General features: G+C 40.7%; 1 protein-coding gene across 2 annotated transcripts in view; it reads right to left on the bottom strand.

Annotated features, from left to right (window-relative positions):
• Window positions 1-19,572, bottom strand: part of zfand6 (zinc finger, AN1-type domain 6) — a 40,348-nt gene extending 20,776 nt beyond the window's left edge. Inside the window, exons 1-4 of one of the 2 annotated variants that reach the window (XM_039772735.1) lie at window positions 19,455-19,572; window positions 19,149-19,227; window positions 4,445-4,611; window positions 1,075-1,189 (exon numbers count right to left, since the gene is read on the bottom strand). In XM_039772735.1, coding sequence (XP_039628669.1) covers window positions 1,075-1,189; window positions 4,445-4,611; window positions 19,149-19,227; window positions 19,455-19,509 — 416 coding nt within the window. In that variant the 5' untranslated portion in view covers window positions 19,510-19,572. Of the gene's footprint in view, window positions 1-1,074; window positions 1,190-4,444; window positions 4,612-12,565; window positions 12,732-19,148; window positions 19,228-19,454 lie in introns of those variants that run through there. The other variant, XM_039772736.1, reaches the window with a different exon arrangement.
• Window positions 19,573-20,294: the final 722 nt, after the last annotated feature.

Genomic DNA, 20,294 nt, shown 5'->3' with positions numbered 1-20,294 from the left:
AACAATGACAAGCAGAACACGCAGCTCGCCAGCAGCAGAAGCAAGCAAGTCATCAGATGATCAGATCGCTTCTTCGCGTGCGTTCAGAACCCCATAATAACACGAGCGGCAGAGACGCAAAGTGGCTGAAGGACCGCTGCTGTATAGGCTTTTAAAATGATCGACGTGCAGCGCGACAAGCAGAACACGCAGCCCGCCAGCAGCAGCAGAAACACAGCAGCTGATCCGACGGCATCTCCTCAGCGTGCGTTCAGCTGCCCCCCTTCACAACATGAGCGGCGTTCTATGTCCTGCGAGAAAGATTTGACCACGCCCGGGACCGGAAATAAAGGACAAGTATTGTTTTTACAAAAGCTTTAAAGTGAAAATAATGCATATGTAACAATTCCCATGAAACTAACAATCTCTTTAAATGGTATATCTGGTAAACCAAACCCGGGGGTGGGCGAGCGAAGCCCCCTAGTATTTATACATGTATATAAATTTTCTGTAAAACCAATTTCCCCTTCAGGTCAAATTAAGTATTATCTGTCTATCACTACTAGTGCAGAGATCCATTAGATTAAGAGACTCGGACTGTTTTTACACAGAGGGCCACTCATACTGAACTTTAGAAGTATACAGGATATATTTCTTGTAACTAGCGTTCTATGGTGTATTTCATGTATAATGAGGTATTCATTGTTCTAGTTATATTACTGTCAACTGAAACGATGTCCAGCTGCATGCTTAGCTAACTGTGAAGAATATTTAATATGGCTAGTCAAAGTAAACTAGGCTTAGATATAGGGGTTGTGGAAAGCTTCGTTATTAATGTATTTATTTTGTAAAATACATTTCTAGTGTGCTTTTTAACAAAGAGATTTACTGGCAGTTTCACTTGATTTACTGGCAGTTTCACTTAACTCTGCTTCAACCTTAACAGACTCTCCAAATGAAGAGCAAAACATTTAAATTCTGACCACACCAGCGAGCTTATATTGGACAGACCTCTTTTTTTTTTGAAATAATATAAACCACCACCACACTAGCATACATGCTGAATTTAAACAGAATCTGAAAGAGAGAGACTACCTGCTTGGTTCAGATGGTGACGACGCAGAGTTCAGTGCTGCCATTACTTCTGATGTACTGCTTTCCGAGTTTTGGAGTGGTAAAGACTCTCCCATGATGGCAACACCTGAGGAAGCTAAGAAAAAAAAAAAAAAAAAAAAGAAGAGGACAAAACAGCACAGTCAATCTAAGAGTAAAAATAAGTGACGACTTCACATAGCGAGGCTGAACTGGCTCAAATCCGCTGTGCCGCCTTCATACGACACAAGTCTGATGCTTTCAGGGCTGTGTGGACACATTAAAAAAAAAAAAAACATCTTTTCAACTCAGACTCGAGTCATTTTCACAAGTGGTCCTTGATCAGATCAGATGCACACACTAATTTGTGACATGAGAAAGAACTATCCGATGGCAATTTATGTGCATTCTGCCTATGCACATGGGTCATGAGTCAGCACTGGCAAAACAACAATGGAGAAGAGATCAAGATGTGACAACAGTCATGGGTCCCACACCTTCGCTGGCTCCCTTTCTCGTACCTCGCTTAGTGCAGTAGTGCCAGTAATAGCCACGAAAACAGCATAAAAAAAAGTTAACAGTCTGGTTCTATTGCACCTTCTTGACCGAATTGTGTACATGGTTTGCAGTCTTCAAGAGCAAAATGCGATGCATACACTGGCTCAGGGATCCCCAGCCTCAGTCCTGGAGGGCTCCAGTGGCTACAGGTTTTCATTCCAACCCTTTTCTTAGTTTGTGACTTGTATTTGCTGCAATAATTGACTTCTTTTGAATTAACTTTAACCGACTTGCTCTTGATGACTCAAGACACCTTTTTTCCCCCCTTAATTAGCAGCCAAACAACGAGACAAAATGAACCCAAAAACATAACCAAAAAGTGTCGATCATACAGTATCTGAAAATAAAGAAAGGCGAAGGCCTCAGGAATGCTGATCTGCTCAGATCCCCAAAACATTTTAAGCAGTACTCTTAGAAAAGAGGAAAATCAACAATTGTGTATATGTCTGCCATTGCACAAGGAGAGCAGCACCAAGCCATGGAATTAAAGAACGGGTCTAATAAACGACAAGCTACGGCACCTCATTAAGCAACTGGCTGGACTGAAATTGGTTGGAGTTTGAGGCCTTAGTTGGTCTTCTGTTAGCTTACTCGCTTCATATTTCATTTCCGTTTGGGTGCCATTTAAGGAAAGAAATGAAGCAATTCAGGGGAACAAATCTTAAACAAGTAAATTTAAATTAATTAAAAAAAAAAGTTAATAAGCAGCAGAAACCGTGCACCAATTAAGGGCTACAATGGAAACCTGCAGCCACTGGGGCCCTCCAGGACCGGAGTTGGGGACCCCTGCTTGACTAGCTATTACCATGCCCATTTGGCTGGTTATAATGCCACGAGTGGTCTCACAAATTACATTTTTTTTGTTGTTGTTGGCGATGTAAAGGATTGGTGCACAGACATATATCAATGAGTGCCGATTCGGAGGACAGATGTGTTCACATTACGGTTATACACAGCAGCAGGCACCTATGGAGGCGAGTGAAGAAAAAAAAAAACGAACAGAGCAATGAACCTTGTGATGCGACCGTAGCGAAAGTTTAAAGATTCTAAACCATTATGTAGACACCTTGACTCCAAAACACGTCTGAAAGCTGAACATGAGGAGTGGAGTAAAGCAGCAAAGAAAATGGTTTTACTTTTGTATTGTGAAACACTAAAAGCCCAGATCTTAACGAGTTTATGGTTTTGAATAAACAACACAGGATCAAGAGATGAACGTGAACCGTCAAGGCAGGCAAATCCAATACAGCAAAAAAAATAAAAACCGAGCAATGAGGCTTGTGATGTGAACGTAGAGAAATTCAAAACCATTATGCAGACATCCCTGGACTCAAACACATTTTAAGAAGGGATTCTGAATAGTGCTGGGAGGTATACCGGTTCATACCGAAAAACGTTTATTTTTGTTACGATATGGATTTCTCTTATACCGCAACACCGGCTTAAATAGCCTAAATGGGGCAGCGGGAAACTGTTTAAGGGGGGGACCTTTTTCACTGCTACACCGCTAAACACACATGCAACAGAGTGAATGTGTTAGCGGAGATATTGAGCGGAGAAAAAGGACAGAACATTCTGAAGCCGAAGCAGATGATAAAGCTGAACGCGATGACACAGAGCTGAAAAAAGAAGCCGTGTCTGTTGTCTGGAGATACCTCGGTTTCAAAAGGTTGTTGCCAGAGATGGCATCATGAGCAATTTGCTTCACCACCTTAGCCGCAAACATGCTTTGGAGTACCATGAATGCATGGAACTAAGATAAAACGGAAAAGGTTAGAGGACACTCGAGTCAGACGTCGCGTGTAGACGCGTTTGCTACAGGTACTGCCTACGAGCAGAAAAAAAAAAAAAAGCAAGCACCATTACAATCCATACAGCCAAAGACATGGCTCCATTAAGCACTGTGGAGAAAGACGGATTCAGGGCTATGACCAAGACACTGGATCCCAAGTCGCAAGTGTGGCTGGTTTACAAAAAATAAAATATTTACGATTTATTCCTTTTCTAAAACATGTTCAGTGCAATACAACTTTTGACAAGCACCTCTGTATATTTTACTAAGTCAAAATGCCTCTTCTGGCAAAATGATACTTTCAAGTTGTTTGCAAAATTTGTCCAATAAAAAGTCTCCATATTTTGACTACAACTCTCATGCAATGCGATTCCTTCTCTTCATTAGTGCCACCCCCTTAAAAACTTTATGTGGCCATGCAAACCTGTATAAATACTTGTGTGCACATTAAAAAATGTTTTTTAAACAACGTACAATTCTCGTGACAGTGGAAAAGGGTATTCTTAGACAGTCTACTGCAGTAATTGCAGTGGAAATTGTGGTCAACATCCACTCATGCATTGGGGGAAAAAAAAAAAATTAACCGTTGAATACCATGAAAGCGGCATCATTTTGAAAATTACCGTGTTATAGAATTTGTCATACCGCCCAGCACTAATTCTGAAACATAAAACACAACAAGCAGAATAAGGAAGCTCTAGTTTTACTTTTGCACTGTGAAATACAAACAGCCCAGATCTCCAGGAGTTTGTGGCTTTAAATAAGATTACACAGAAAAAAAAGAGAGCTGGTATAATAAGAGTTTTCCCAAGAAGCCACAAAATCTCCTCCCTATAGAAAAAGACCAACCTAAACCATGAGCACAAAAAAAAAAAAAAATCAAACTGTACCCAGCCTACAGGCGTGTCAGATTTTTGAATTCATTTCGAATAAAAAGGCAAACCATTGTGAGAACTACCTAAATGAGGAAAGAAAAAAAAAAAAAGAAAAATGAAAAAAAGTTGTTGTACAGTAAAATCTTACCTGCCGGACTAACTCTGCCATTTCCATTTTGTCTCTGCAGGAAGTCTTTATAGCAAATTGAACACATGCCATTTGTGCGAGGATTTCCATAAAATCCACAACCGGTACTACAGAGCATAGGCACTGGGGTTTGATTAGTTTCTTGAGCCATGTCCCTTATATTAATCCTGTCAACAAAATACAACTCTGGTGAATGGAGAAAATCGGCTAAATTCACTTCGCCAACTACATGCTAGAAGACTTTGACTTGCAATAAAAACAAAAAACAAAAAATAAATAAAATAAAAAAAATAAAAACAGCTCTAGCCGCCAGCTCACTACAAACAAGTTCCGGTTTAAAAATAGGGGGGCGTCTCAAGTTTACAGACACACAATTAACCTTCCTCCTCCTCCTCTTCTTCTACCAGACCAGATGGCACCATTCGTGTTTAGTACATAAACTATTAGATCAATCCGTGTACTTTTGCCGTGTTACAAGGTTTCATAATCCACGTCGGTAAAGCAAGGTAATGAAACGTTGAGAAAGTTGACAATTCACACCTTAAAGAGATTGGGTTACAGGAGTGAAACGAGACTGGTGTACCTCATGGTGGGATGATTAAATAACTAACTTCGCTTTAGTTCAATCAATTATGCACGTTTTCGGCGGATCAATGTGCAGCTCGAAACCGACAACCCCTAGACAGGGGTGGGCAGATTCAGTCCTGGAGGGCCGCAGGTTTTTGTTCCAACCCAACTGCTTAATAAGCAGCCCTTACTGCTCAAGTAACACTTCTGCCTCACTTTGGTTGTCTCGCTCATTAAGATTTTGAACCCTTATTGTTTATTTTAGTCTTGGTTTTTAATTTGCTCCTTATTTGAAATAAGATGCAAATGACAAAAGAAACCAGCATTTCTCCATTTAGCTTGTTTCCACTTACACCTGTGTGTATTTATCGTGCACTATTGGGTTTAATTTAATTAAATACTTTGAAGGAAAGTGAAGAGAAAAAAAGGGAAGCACTAAGAATCTCTCATCTGTTTTAGACTTCATTTGGATGATATCCTTAGATAGGAAAACAAATCTATGATATGAGAATGGCAGAGTTAAAGCACTAACAAGCCATGAAAATAAAAGGATTGTTTTTTTGATTAAGCAACTGGGTTGAAACAAAAACCAGCAACCACTGCGGCCCTCCAGGACTGAATCTGCCAACCCGTGCCCTAGAAAGTCACTTAATGATTTTCATAAGGATTTGTTAAAGCCCTACAGTCAAGGATGAAAAACTCATTCGTTGAAACATTACGCAAAACCCCAAATACTCAACCTTAACGTACAACCCTAAGATTATTTTTTCAAAATGACTCTCTCTCTCTCTCTATTCATCCTAACACTGGCATTCCTACACAAATGTCTAACGTCGGCGCACAGAAATAATCCAATGAGAGATTATTCCAGACAGACAGACCTCTGAACCCATACGATAAAAAAAAACACATGAAAAGTGATAAATAAAATCCTCAAGGTATTATTCCGATACAACTCCACAGATTATTATAATACAGGATGGTGCAGGCTAGGAGCAGGCACTGATACAGCGCATTGCTGCACCCACCACATGACAAATCAACTCAGGATCCCCACGCAATGGGTGACACCTCAGCAACACAGTAGTTCAGATGGAATGGAACCAGTGTGAGGTTTTTTTATGGTGGCTGGAGTTCTGCCACCAACCCCAAGGTTTTTCCCTGCAGGTTGGAGGGCCTACATGCAAGGCTGGATACAGATTAACGTCATACCCAGGACGGAGCAATTGCTGGTTAAGGGCCTTGCTTAGGGGCCCAACAGAGTGGAGTCACTTCGGGCGCCGACGGGATTTGAACCAGCAACCTTTCGATTACCAGTGCAGTTCCCTACCTCGGAGCCACCACTCTGCCCATGGTGCAGGGAAATGGGAAATTTTGGAAATAAGTGTTGGTGAGCCTGGGGCATTGGAAGTTGTTTGGGACCAATGAAACCTCGTTGACAACCACTTGCCATTTAGTTATAATGGAGAAGCGAAGTGGTGCCCTACGAGCGTTTGCTGTGAAAGCCTTTTATGATAATAGTGTTTGTGCGACTGCTGCGCGAAGGGAATTTCGGCGTTATTACCAGTTAGGATGTCATGACCGTGTGTCCCGTCGGCTCATGCGATTACAACACGAGTGCATAATTTCGAAGAAACGGGTTCAGTCTGGAAAAATAAAAAATAAAAAAAACGAGCCAATTGAACATAGTTGCACCATTATTGAACAACGAGATTTCGTGGGATGTCTTTGGACAGTGGGAGTGAAACCTGTTGAAACTCAAGAGGATGTTGGCTCACTATGAAAGTGAAGAACCAGCAGGATCCAGTGAAATGTTTATAAATGGTACAAAGCAGGATGAACAAGTGTAACATAATGAAGCTCAATCTGGCATACTGTCTGTCCGGCAATCGATGGCAGCTATTCAACAAAACCATTATGTACAGCTTCATTGTATTCCGATTGTGATAATTAAAAACAAGCAAAGCAGACACCCAGACGACCACCACTAAATGATGAAAAGCAGCAACTGCTTCAGCGTCAGACCCACTAATTAGTCAATAATGGAAATGCACAGTGAGAATCAGGATGAACATATATAAATTAAAACAAAAAAATCTACATACAAGTGCTTAATTTATTAAAAAAAAATGCCTTAACACACCAACTCTTCCAATTTCTCCTTTGAGCCCAAAACACAAACTGGGAAATCACAGCGCACTTAATTAGGCTAAGATCCCAATTAACTCTTTTAGGGCGGGTGTCGACTTTTGTCGACAGGAGGGGCTGAGGGCGGATGTCGACAGAGGGCGACAATCAGCTGTTAATGGCGACAAAACTCATTGTCACGTTACAGGCATTCCCTCTCTGCTTGGAGGAATGTTAATCTCGTTGGCTCAGCAACTAATCCTTGCGTGTGCGTGAGTTGCGATATGTAAACAAATAGAAACAAAGGCAAGATGGCATCAACATCTCATGCGGGAGCGAAGCGAGTTCAAAAAAGAAAATACTCGGCCGAAGAAACTTTGCGCATTATCGCGGAGTCGGACTCTGATTTGTCAGATTCAGATTTCTTTGATAGTGATCAGGAGATCGAGGAAGAAATTGCGGAGCAGGCATCAGCCGATCGGAGACCAGCCGATGCCACCGCAGCTGCTCGGCTGGCAGCTGAGCGCATTCGGGCTGTCGGTGCCCCTACGGCAAGGTTCACTTGGGTGGGAATACCCAGAAATTGATCCTTGGGAGCCGAACTGGCTACCGGACTTTACAAAAAGGCACGGCTTGCTGTTGGACACAACCGGTTACACGCCGCTGGACTATTTCAGGCTGTTTTTTCCTAAGGCAGTTTTTCAACTGAGAGCTGATGACAAACCTACAGCCCCAAAGTGTCCCCAGGATTACATTTGGGTACCGCGGGTCTGTCTACTTGAAGCCAAGGCCAACTGAGCAAGGTTGCAGCATTATGGAACAACGCGCCTTAGTGAGATCTCTTTGGACGGTGGGAGTGAAACCTGACGAAATTCAAAAGGATGTTGGCTCACCGCGGAAGTGAAGAACCAGCAGGATCCAGCAAGACGTTTCTAAAGGGTGCAAAGTAGGATGAACAAGTGTAACCTATGAAGCTCAATCTGGCATACTGCCTGCCCGACAAATCGATGGCGGCGATTCGAGGATTGCTTGGAAGACACGTCATTTCACACTACGGTGACAATTCCATGGCCTCCGAGAACCCCAGTTCTCATGGTTTGTGTTTTATATTTTTTTTTCTGTGGGGACATCCTAAAAGCCAAGCATACCGCATATGTCCTGCAACCACTGCTGAACTAAAAAGGAGGACTGAAGAGGAAATTGCCGGCATTCCTCTTGACATATTACGTCGAGCAATGCAGAATTTCCACAACAAGCTGGCAGAATGTGTACAGACAAATGGACAACACCTTCGTTTATACAAAGCGGGATGAACAAGTGTAACCTATGAAGCTCAACCTGGCCGACCTTCCAGCATCTCACACAAGCTCTCATCGACATGGTGAATACTTCACCAGCGAAGGCGGTCAGATTACATTACGTGGGATTGCTGCACTGTTGGATATCCGTTATGGACCTGCACGTACCATAGGGCATTATGATTTAAGGTACCGTAATGTCTGATCAACACTGGCACCCAAAAAACATCCTCTGAATTTCAGCAGGTTTCACTTCCTCTGCCCCCAGCCGTGTTCCAAGCACCCCTATAAGCCATCGGGAATATGTAATATTGTGTCAGCTACCACATAATCTTCAAACTGCCTTTATTTACCCTCATTTAATGTTGCACTGGGATTAGTTTGTGCGTTTAGCCGATAACCCTTTGAACAAGACTTTCAACAGAACAACCACATCTGATGGTTGATCTGCAACTCCAATTGCTTGTTAAAAGGAAGGCCGGGATGGATAACAATGCAAACAAGAAATTGTCCCCCTTACAAAGAAATTTGATATTACCTCCCACTCAAATTGCTCATGCAGTCGCTTTAAATTTTAACGAGGCCTGCAGCAAATACTCTACAAGTTGTACCATATTTGGTCCATTTAAGTCTAAGTGCTTATATAGCAATCACATTACATTAATCCCTCGCTATATCGCGCTTCGACTTTCGCGGCTTCACTCTATCGCGGATTATATATAAATATATAGCGCGGATTTTTCACTGCTTCGCGGGTTTCTGCGGACAATTTACTTCTGGTACTTGCGTCCTCAGTTGACGCTATTGGCAGAGGGCTGAGAAGCTACCCAATCAGAGCATGCAGTTAAGTTCCTGCGAGCGGATTGGCTCAGCGACGGAGCACCGAATTCGATTCCGCTGCGTTAACCAGGAAGTCTCGTCTCGCTCTATCAGCATCAACGTGTTTCGCCGTGTAAAGAGTTAACTGTCGTGTTTATCTTTGTGCATAGTCAAGCCCTTCGTTATGGCCCCAAAACAATCTGCTACTGCTTCACGAGCCGTGCCCACGCGGCAACAGAAGATGCTAACGATTGCCGAAAAGGTAAAAGTTGTGGATATGTTGAAGTAAGGGAACAGCTACACCGCTCCAGGATGCCATTACGGCATCAATGAGTCCACGATTATTTTTATTTAAAAAGGAGGAAAAGAATATAAGATCTACAGCCGCAGTGTCCTTTAACCAGGGCGCAAAACGAGTTGTAAGTGGATGTAATAAAGACGGTAGCCCGGATGGAATCTGCTTTAGGGATTTGGATTGAAGACGGCCGGAAGAAGAACAGCGGCGGTGCTACACAATCGCCTGAAATGGCTCCTTTGGAAGAGCTGCGACTCTCTCCTGTGTTGTGCAGGAAAATTAAACTCATTGTTATCGGACAAGTCGTCGTGTCATTGTCGGCGAGTACCCATACCTAATTTTCTACGTACTTAGTACATGTACGTACGTTTATTGTAACTGTACACACTTTTATACAATTTTTCTTGCATTGTAGGTATTTATTGCCGGTGGCCTGTCTATCTTAACGGCTGTAACATATGTGATATCGGAGACGCTCTACAGTATCTTTAAAATAACGTTTTGGTTTTATGTACAGCATTTACATGTTATAGATTTTTCACTTATTCTTACATCTTGTCTGAAGGGGCCCAGAAAGCTTGCCTATTGTAATCTTTTGAGTTAGGCAATAAAGAGTGTCATTTTGCTCGACTTCTGAATTAAAACAAATCTTAAAACCACACCACCATGTTAAATAAGAGCTCAAAGACAGCACTGGTAATTCACAAGCTGTTACGCAACATTACACAAGTGACCTAGAAAAGTAAATATTCACTTGTCACACTTCTTTGAGAAGAACAGGCGAATAGAAGGTGTTCCTCTCAAAATGTATACATTTCTCTCGCTGGTGGCACACAACAGGCTCTACTGAGCAACGAACACTAAACAAAAAGCTGAATAAAACTGGCAGGGACACCAAAAACATAACAAAAGCAAACAGCTGAGCCACTCACCTCCTTTAGCGTAATCTAGAAAGTGAGAAAAAAACCCTGAGAAACTCCATTAGCACAGCCATGCGAAAGGCCAACCAGCTGCTACCAAGATCACACCGGAGTCTTTTTTTTGGGGGGGCCAACTTACGACTCTTGCTTGCTTAAATCCAAATAAAAGCGACTTTGTGTCTATCCTGCCACACACACACACACAAATAAAAAATTCCATCTGGTCATTAAAGTGAGCGAGTCCAAAACAAATTAAAAAAAAAATAATGAGGGTAAAATTAGGCCTTAACTAAGGTGGCTACGTTCACAATACCAAGCTGAAATGACACCAATTCGATTTTTTGCCTCAATGGGACCCAAATCTGAGGTTTTCAGGATTGTGCGGACAAAGGAACCTGCTCTTTTCAGATCAGACTTGGGTCACGTTCATATGTGGTCCCCAAATCGGATTTGCATCCAGTTTGTGGCCATGTGACATGAATTCTGCAAAAATCTAACCAACCTCCTAATAAGCAATTAATAAGACCCATTAATTTTTTTTTTTTTTTTTTTTTTTTTTAAAAAGTCTACAGCTTGTACAAAAGCTTTTTGGAGCAGATCACTCTGATATTTCTCAGACCTTAAAGTTTTTTAAGAAACTGAAAAACGGGTGCCAATGGGAATGATGTTAAATTAGTCATTTGGTTGGCTTGACTGTCATCGCTTTATTTAGTGGTTTGTAAAAGAAAACCTTTTCATTAATTGGTCACTAAACCAGAAAGCGGGTGAAACAAAAACCTGAAGATACAGAAGCTCCTTGTGCAATATGAGTTTGCCACCCCTGCGTAAAACACAGAAACTCCAATATCATGCACAATTAAAACAGAAAGAAAACCAATCCTAGAAACTGGAAATAAATTCATGGGAATACATCCTATTTATATTGCGCCTTTCCCATGCTTGAGACGCTTAATAAAACAAGCTTAAAAACTAATAAAACCGAAGGAACTATAAAAAGACCAACACAAGAAACAATTAAATTCTGTACTATTGTTTTGCATGCGGTTGAAAGTCATTCTTTGTATTGATCACTTTGAGTGTGTGTTTATGCAATAACATGGGCTGTCAAACGTGCCTTTGTTGTATCGATTGGATCTCAGTAATAGAATGTTTTCTGTACTTTACTGTTGCAAACAAAAAAATCCCTCTGGGATAATGAAGTCTGCCTAAAATTAAAGAAACGTTGCGTCCCGTTAAATTTTTTGCTGCCAAGAACTACTGAGTTTGCTTTAAAATATCGGATCTTAACAAAAACCTAAATCAGAACGTGACTTGCACACCTGAATCGTGTTTCAGGGGATACAATCAGGTGACATTTAAATAACAGGATTTTATTTTTAACCGGAGTTGATCTTGTGACTATTATAATAATAATGCAACTGCACAGGGTTTCGACACACATTGCGTATTCTCGCAACGTACATCTCGCGTTTCAGAAGAGTTAACCACCACCCCCGTCACACAGCTGGCCTACCTCATCTCATTGTGTCGCGACGTCACAAGCCGTTCAACGCCGACTAAGCAATGAGGAAATTCCAGGGAATAACGAGACAAGCGAAGTGGCAGATTGTGGATGCCGATAGGGCGAGTCGATGTGTTTGGAAGCAGTAAAGTGAAGGAGAATCTTCCCAAGGAACAAGGACTGAACAACAGGGTCGTCCACCCCCAACAAACATACATACACACACAACCCCCACCCCAGATCAAATACATGACAACGTTTACTCCTTAGTTAAAGTCCTTAACGATAATAAAGAATCGTGAGCAGCTGTTCGGCCCTTTACCGACTCCACGTTGACACTCAACCCTGGCCCCAATTCCCCAAGGACGCCGAACTGTATACCGGACGCGGCAAACTAACCGGTAAGCCACTCGAAAGACGGCGAAAAGAATCCACACAAAACAACGCAAACAAAGCGACAAAAGGGCTTTCCGACCGTTCTAAAACTCTTGGCGACTCTTCTCGATACTTTTAAAAATCAAAACGGGGCAAACAGTTTCCAAGCGGAGTACGAGTCACGATCCGAAACAGAACAAAGACACAATTTCCGCTTACCCAATGAAACCGTCCTTTTCTTGTTTGTTTTGCTGACTTTCTTTTTTTTCTCCCTCTCTCTCGTTCTTTTCTTTCTCTTTCTTTTTGGTGGTCAGTTTTATTCGAAATAAACAAAAGTTAACAACGCAGCTCCCAATCTTCTTCTTCTCACGTAGCCCCCACCCTCCCTAAAACGTCTGCTTGCAAGTCGACGCTCTCTACCTTGTTGACCTTTCCGATGACGACACAAAATGGGAGGGGGTGAGGTGGGGGGTTGGTTCAAGGAATCACCGTGGAACCTGATGAGTCACAACTGACTTTCTAATTGCGAGCGGCTGCCCTTACCGGCGGAGACGGAGCGGCGTTGTCACGACGCGACTCGGTGACGTCACCATGTCGTCAGCGGCCTTTGGGCTACGTCACTATATGAGCTCTAGATGTTAAACGCTTGAAAACACCCGCCATACGTTTACATTTAAAAGGAGGGCGCTGTTAATTAGTGGCAGGTACGGTGTGTGTCACTCGTATAAATATGAACCCTTTAAAAGTAGAAACAGTATTTTACATGAAAACCATTCAGAACGTTAAAGCTAAAAATCTTAAAAGGTACATTGATTTGTTAAAACTGTTTTATGTATTAATACATTGCATATCATGAGTTTGGTTTTGTTAATTATTGATATTCTTCTTTCATTGGTTACAAAACAAACGATTTAAAAAATAAAAAAAATCAAACCTAATCAGTATGTTAAAACTTCAAAATCCTGAAAGAAACATTGATATGATGAACAGTATGTAAATTAGTTAAATATTTTATATTCTTTTTGCTGGAATGAGTTATTGATATTGATATTCATGTTTTAGTTGTTATAATTAAAGCAATATTAAAAAAAAACAAAAAACGTTAAAAGCTCAATTTTATTCTAAAACTTTTCAGAGCATTAATATATAAAAAAAATCCTAAAACCAATACTGATATGTTAAACCTGTTTTAAGTATTATTATATTGTATATAATTAGTTTTATTGTTTTGTCAATTATTGATGTTCCTATTTTGTTGGTTATAAAAAAAGTGATTTAGAATTAAAAATAAAAATAAAAACATAATGTTACATTAAAAGTATTCATAATGGTAAAACTAAAAAAAATCCCAAAAGGACCATTAATATATTAAACTATGGGAAATAAGTATACAATGATTTATATTATTTATTGCCAGTTATTGATGGTAATGTTTTAATGGTTATAAATAAATCGATTTAAAATAAAAACCACAATTTCACATAAAAGCTTTTCAGTGTTGAAACTAAAAAATCTTTAAAAATGCATTGCTAAACATAACTGTTTATGTAAATTAGTTAGGTATTATTAAATCTATATATATAAAAGTCAATGTGTGTGTGTGTGTGTGTGTGTATGTATTTTCCAACATCACTAAAAATACTGTAGGGTGAAATCAACACTAACCCATCCCCTTCTGGGTATTGTGGGGGTGACCTTGCGCTCATGTATGCCTGTTATCATTCAGTTGACACTCCGAACGACCACCAGAGGGCATAATGGAGGTGACTGCCAGCATTCTTTATGTTTGAGCGCCACCACCGCGCCCCTGTTGCTTCTGAAATTAAATAGAGTTGGCCAGTTCTGAGCGTCAACTGGATGATAACAGGCATACATGAGCGCAAGACAAGCACATAAGTGAGTCTTCATTGTCTGTTCATTTATTTTTAAAGTTTTGGGGTATTTTTAATTATTGTTTTCCCAAACAATTAAAAAAAAAAAAAACCTTATTTTCCTCCCGGGCAACGCAGGGTATTTCAGCTAGTTGTATATAAAGAGTTACATTGATTATTCGCAGTTATTGATGTTCATGTTTTATTGGTTATAAATAAATCGATTTTAAATAAAAACCACAATTTCACATTAAAGCTATTCAGTGTTAAAACTAAAAAATCTTTAAAATTGCATTGCTATCATAACTGTTTATGTAAATTAGTTAGGTATTATTAAATTGTATAAAAAGAGTTATATTGACTGCGGTGGGCTGGCGCCCTGCCCAGGATTGGTTCCTGCCTTGTGCCCTGTGTTGGCTGGGATTGGCTCCGGCAGACCCCCGTGACCCTGTATTCGGATTCAGCGGGTTGGAAAATGGATGGATGGATGGATGGATGGAGTTATATTGACTCCGGTGGGCTGGCGCCCTGCCCTGGGTTTGTTTCCTGCCTTGCGCCCTTTGTTGGCTGGTATTGGCTCCAGCAGACCCCCGTGACCCTGTAGTTGGGATATAGCAGGTTGGAGAATGGATGGATGGAGTTACATTGATTATTGTCAATTATTGATGTTCATTTTTTATTGGTTATAAATAAATCGATTTAAAATAAAAAATACAATTTCACATTAAAGCTATTCAGTGTAAAAACTATTTATGTAAATTAGTTAGGTATTATTAAATTGTATATAGAGTTACAGTGATTATTGTCAGTAATGGATGTTCATGTTTAGTTGTACACTTAATTATTTTAAAGACATTAAACATCATGAAGTGCTTCATTTGTAGCCAATAACTGTTTTCAGAAATTTAAAAAAGCTTAAAAACACTTAATGACTTTAAATCAACTACTTTTTTAAACCATATTTACTATAATCGCATTGTGTAAATCTTTGTTAAGATACACACACACATATACATATACTGTGTATATATATATATATATATATATATATATATATATATATATATATATATATATATATATATATATATATTAGCAATTTAAACTTTGGAATCAGAAAAAAATGTAACAATTAAAAAGGGTTTCACAGTTATGAATTCAAAGGAAGTACCCGGGCAATGCCAGGTGCTGCTGCTGGTATATCATAATAATCCGAGAATGCTTTAGTTGTATAGATGAGGACACCCTTTCTAATGACAAATGTGACCTTCTGAATTTTCCTTTGGGATTAATAAAGTTGTTTTTTTTTTTTCTACTCTAATCATATTCGAGTTTATCCAATCACATTCCGGAGCATATACAGAGGTAAATTACTGTCACCTGACATCAAATAAACTGAATCTGAGTGGCCCTAAGCTGAAGGTAGCATTGTGGTACAGTGCAGAGTTATATATAACATTTTATATTTGTAAATCATTTACTTAAATATCGCACTTTTATTTGTACTTAAATTTCGTTGGCCACAAGGTGAAAACGCTCTGACACAATTTGTGATGACTTGTTGGTTTTCCTCCCACATTCCAGAAACATGCAGGTTAGGTTAACTGGAAACCTCATCATGGGGTCCTTGTCAATGTGAAATGTTACATTTCCCTTCATTCTTTTCCACGAATTTGCTAAGTAGATGCTTTTAACCAAAGCGACTTACAAAACAGGTCAACCTAATTGAGTCATTGTTGTTATTGTACCCAGTGCGCTGGGAACTGAACCAGATAGGCGAGTTACACACAAGTATTACATGTTCAGAGATAATGTGATATTTACATACTAACGCACATTTTTCTGCTCATATATCCTAAATAATGGTGGGTACGATTCACTGAAGGGACATTCAAGGTCAAGTCTCATTTGCCATTGGTGTAAAAATGTGAATTGGAATTATTAAACATAGTTATTATCTCAGTTAACAAATTATAAGGCAGCATTAAAGTGCTATAAAGCAACCGTAAATAAAAAGGGGATGCGATTTGGTTGAACGTGTAAAATTTACCGTACAGCATACAATACGTGCGATGCCAGTATGTGCAGCACAACCAGTCCTGATCATGGTACCGACATTTGAAGTGGTAATTAGCCATTCACAGATGTACAATAATAATAATTCATTAGCTATTCTGAACTGCCTATTGTGCTCGTATGTTTTCTCATGAGACACTCCATTGTACTTACTGAATCCAATTTACTGCAAGGACTTTTTAAAGTCACTGAATCCAATTCATTCTGTGTCAGGAAGAAAAACTGGATATCTATTCTCTTTGCGCAACTTTTATTATAACTTCAGCGCATTTTTTACTTTTACTTGATTTGAATGTTTCCAGGCCTAATGGCACAGTTGCTAGTGCTGCCACCTCACAGCTCCAGGAAACTGGCTTGAGCTCCTGGCCCAGTCACTGTCCTAATGGATTTTCTGCATTCTCCCCCATATCTGTGTGATGTTTTTTTTTTCCTCTGGCTACTCCAATTTTTTTCTTCCCCAAGTCACACGTTAATTTAACTAGCGATTCTACTTTGTCCCAGTGTGGCTATTGGCATGAATGGGACCTGCAGTGAATTCTTGCCTCATCCAGAGGCGATTCCTGCCTTTACGCCCAGAGCTGAGTATTGCAATAGCACGTGACTAGTAAAGTAATTTCTTTAAGGCAACCGGGAGAAAGGCATAACAAGTTTCACTAGGACACGGGCAGAGTCGCGGGGCACAGCTAGTACAGTATATATATATATATATATATATATATATATATATATATATATATATATATATACATACATCCATCCATTATTAAGCTTATTACATTTTGGGCTTATACACATTCAGTCAGTGCCGCTGTAGGTTATTTTGCACTCTAGGCCAAGGTTATTGGTGCACCACCTAACTGTTTGGTAGCTAACCTGTATGGCTGCCAACCACACCCCCTTAGGATCTGCTCCCATTTGCCTTAATGGCGGCACCGGCCCTGCATACAGCCATGGCCAAAATTTTTGAGAATGACGCAAATATTTATTTTCACAAAGGTTTGCTGCCTCAGTTTTTATGATGGAAATTTGCATCTACTCCAGAATGTGATGAAGAGTGATCAGATGAATTGCAAGAATCCATGAAAATGAACTTCATCCCAAAAAAAAACTCATTTCCACTGTCGTTGTGAAGTACAGGGTCCCCAAGAAAGTGCAGTTAGTGCCAGGAGCATCTCCTAAAGTTGATTCAGCTGCGGGCACCACTAAGGCAATGCTTGCTCAGGAATGGCAGCAGGCAGGTGGGAGTGAAAGACTTTTGGAGGATGGCCTGGTGGGTGTCAAGAAGGGCAGCAAAGAAGCCAAGACAAACATCAGGGACAGACTGATATTCTGGGATTGGACTGCTGAGGTTAAAGTCATTTTCTCTGATGAATCCCCTTTCTGATTGTTTGGGGCATCTGGAAATAAGGAAAGGTGGAGCGGGGCTACCATCAGTCCTGTGTCATGCCAACAGCAAAGCATCCTGAGACCATTCATGTCACGTGGGGTTGCTTCTCAGCCAAGGCAGTGGGGCTCACTCACCATTTTGCCTTTGCCTAAGAATGGGACCTAAACATCCTCCGACGAGCAACTTCTCCCCACCACCCAAGCACAGTTTGGTGACCAGCAATGCCTTTTTCAGCATGATAGTGCACCAGGCCATAAGGCACAAGTGTGAACTAAGTGGTTTGGGGGGAACAAAACATCAAAATTCTGGGGTCCATGGCCAGGAAACTCCCCACTGAGTACTTGTGGTCAATCCTCAAGAGGCGGAGGGACAAACAAAAACCCACCAATTCTGACAAACTCCAAGCATTGATTATGTGAGAATGGGCTGCCATGAGTCAGGATTGGGCCCAGAAGTTGATTGACAGACAGCCTGCCAGGGTGAATTGCAGAGGTCTTGAAAAAGAAAGAAGGGCCAACGCTGCAAATATGGACTCGTTGTACATAAACTTAATGGAACTGTCAATAAAAGCCTTTGAAATTTATGAAATGCTTGTAATTCTACTTCAGTATATCATAGAAACATCTGATGAAAAGATCTAAAAACACTGAAGCAGCAACCTTGGTGAAAACCAACACTCGGGTCATTCTGAAAACGTTTCGCCACGACTGTACATAATACTGATGTATGTTTTGCCGTTCAAGACTGGAGGAAGGGACTTTGAGAGTTTAGAAATGCTTGCACATCTAGACTTTCTGTAAATTCAGACATGCATATTTTTCCATCTGCGGTAGGCTGGCGTCCCGCCCGGGGTTTGTTTCCTGCCTTGCACCCTGTGTTGGCTCCAGCAGACCCCCATGACCCTGCAGTTAGGATATAGCGGGTTGGATAATGGATGGATGGATATTTTTCCATATAGGGTGACAGGAAGCTGGAGCCTTTCACGAGAGCATCACTGCATTTGACATTTGCTCGCTGCGTCAGACCTGATCAGTCTGGCAGTCCAATGCACAGCAACGAGGGTGCAAATACAGCTTAGTAAGTTTCAGATGTGCCTTTTGTGACAGCACAGCAATTGGACAGATGAGCCAGGAGTGTCAAGATGGGACCTAAATGGGCTTAATAGGAACCAGGTAAGGAGCATCTCAGTTTAGGTGGGGGTCTTAATGCTGCTCATTTATGTTGAGTGGTGACCACCATGGAAGGCACAAGAAGGTTTTGTTCAGGTGTCATTTGTGAAGGAGACTAAGACAGGGGTTTGTTTCTTCCCATGCCAACCGGCCTATCACATCTCTCTGTATTCCTCTTTATGGCAGACGCTGCTGCCAACAGGTCAGCCATTTAAAACACATCAAGAAAAACAAAACACTCAGGAGGTGACAAATAATGTGCTTAAAATGACAGAAATGCACAACCATGCCATGCTTACCACATAACACTCTCATCAAAACTGCAGTAAGTTGAAGGCTGCCCGGGCCTTTTGTAAAGCTGAAAGGCTGCTCCATTATCTGTAAAAGATGGGGGGGGGAAGAATTGGGTGAGTTAGTTTATTAATATACAGAGCATGGAGGCCAAATCATAAATAAATACATTACACTCTCGTTGCATGGAGGCGTATTAAATGTAAGTCCATTCTAATACATATTGGACTTCGGAATATTTATCTCCATATATTTATTTTCCCCATCATTCCCCAACATGCCTCAGTCTTGACGGGCACAGAAGATGAACGTACTTTTGATGGCACAGCAGTTCTTCAGGAATTGGCATTCAGTGTCGGTGAAGGCCATCTAGTACGCAACACAGAGTGACGTCTGACGGGCCTCTTATGATGGGTGATTGCTTCTCTTGTAAAACTCACTGATTCCCTCATCAGAAAGCTTTTGGGTGAAATAAAAGAATATAAGCAAGCATTATTTTCAGTGGTACATGGACAGTGTAGTTGTTGTGCACATATGTGATCACGCAACACAATAAAACGTGCAAAGAGTTCAAGGGGTTTGAAGACTTGACCCGAATCCACTGTACTTCTGTCAGGCCTCTCTTGAGCTTGCCGACTGCCGGCATAACTTAAGAATCCTTGTATGCGTCCCTTTTAACTAATTCTTGATTAGGGCCAGGGGGCGTTCTGAGGACAATGGGTACTTGACAAAGCCCCTTTCTTTTTGAGTCATAATAAATTCTTTTTCATGTTCTTATAGGAGTGTTCTTTGAGAAGCGGATTTTTTTTTTTTTTCAGTCAGCATCTGTTGATCTGTCCTTCTGATTGCTGGACTCACTTTTTCCATTACAGGGTATGAGATCTCAGGAAACCTAAAATGCATGTTTTTGGGATATAAGAAAAAATAAAAGGTAACAAGAAAGCCCCTTGTGAACTCCCAGTGGGTACAAATAGTAAATGAGTTAAAAAAAAAAAAAAAGCAGGTCCTTGAAGCTACACACTACAATGACGACATACTAACAAATTCATCATCTTAACTTAACATGCGTGGACCCCTAGGGTTTCAGGGGGTCCGTAAGGGACAGATAAAAATTAACATTTATATTCACTATACAGCCTGGTACTGTTGATTTA

This window comes from Polypterus senegalus, chromosome 12 (genome assembly GCF_016835505.1).
Source record: "Polypterus senegalus isolate Bchr_013 chromosome 12, ASM1683550v1, whole genome shotgun sequence".
In the NCBI taxonomy this organism is placed as follows: domain Eukaryota; kingdom Metazoa; phylum Chordata; class Cladistia; order Polypteriformes; family Polypteridae; genus Polypterus; species Polypterus senegalus.
This window is presented reverse-complemented; position numbering and strand designations above follow the sequence as displayed.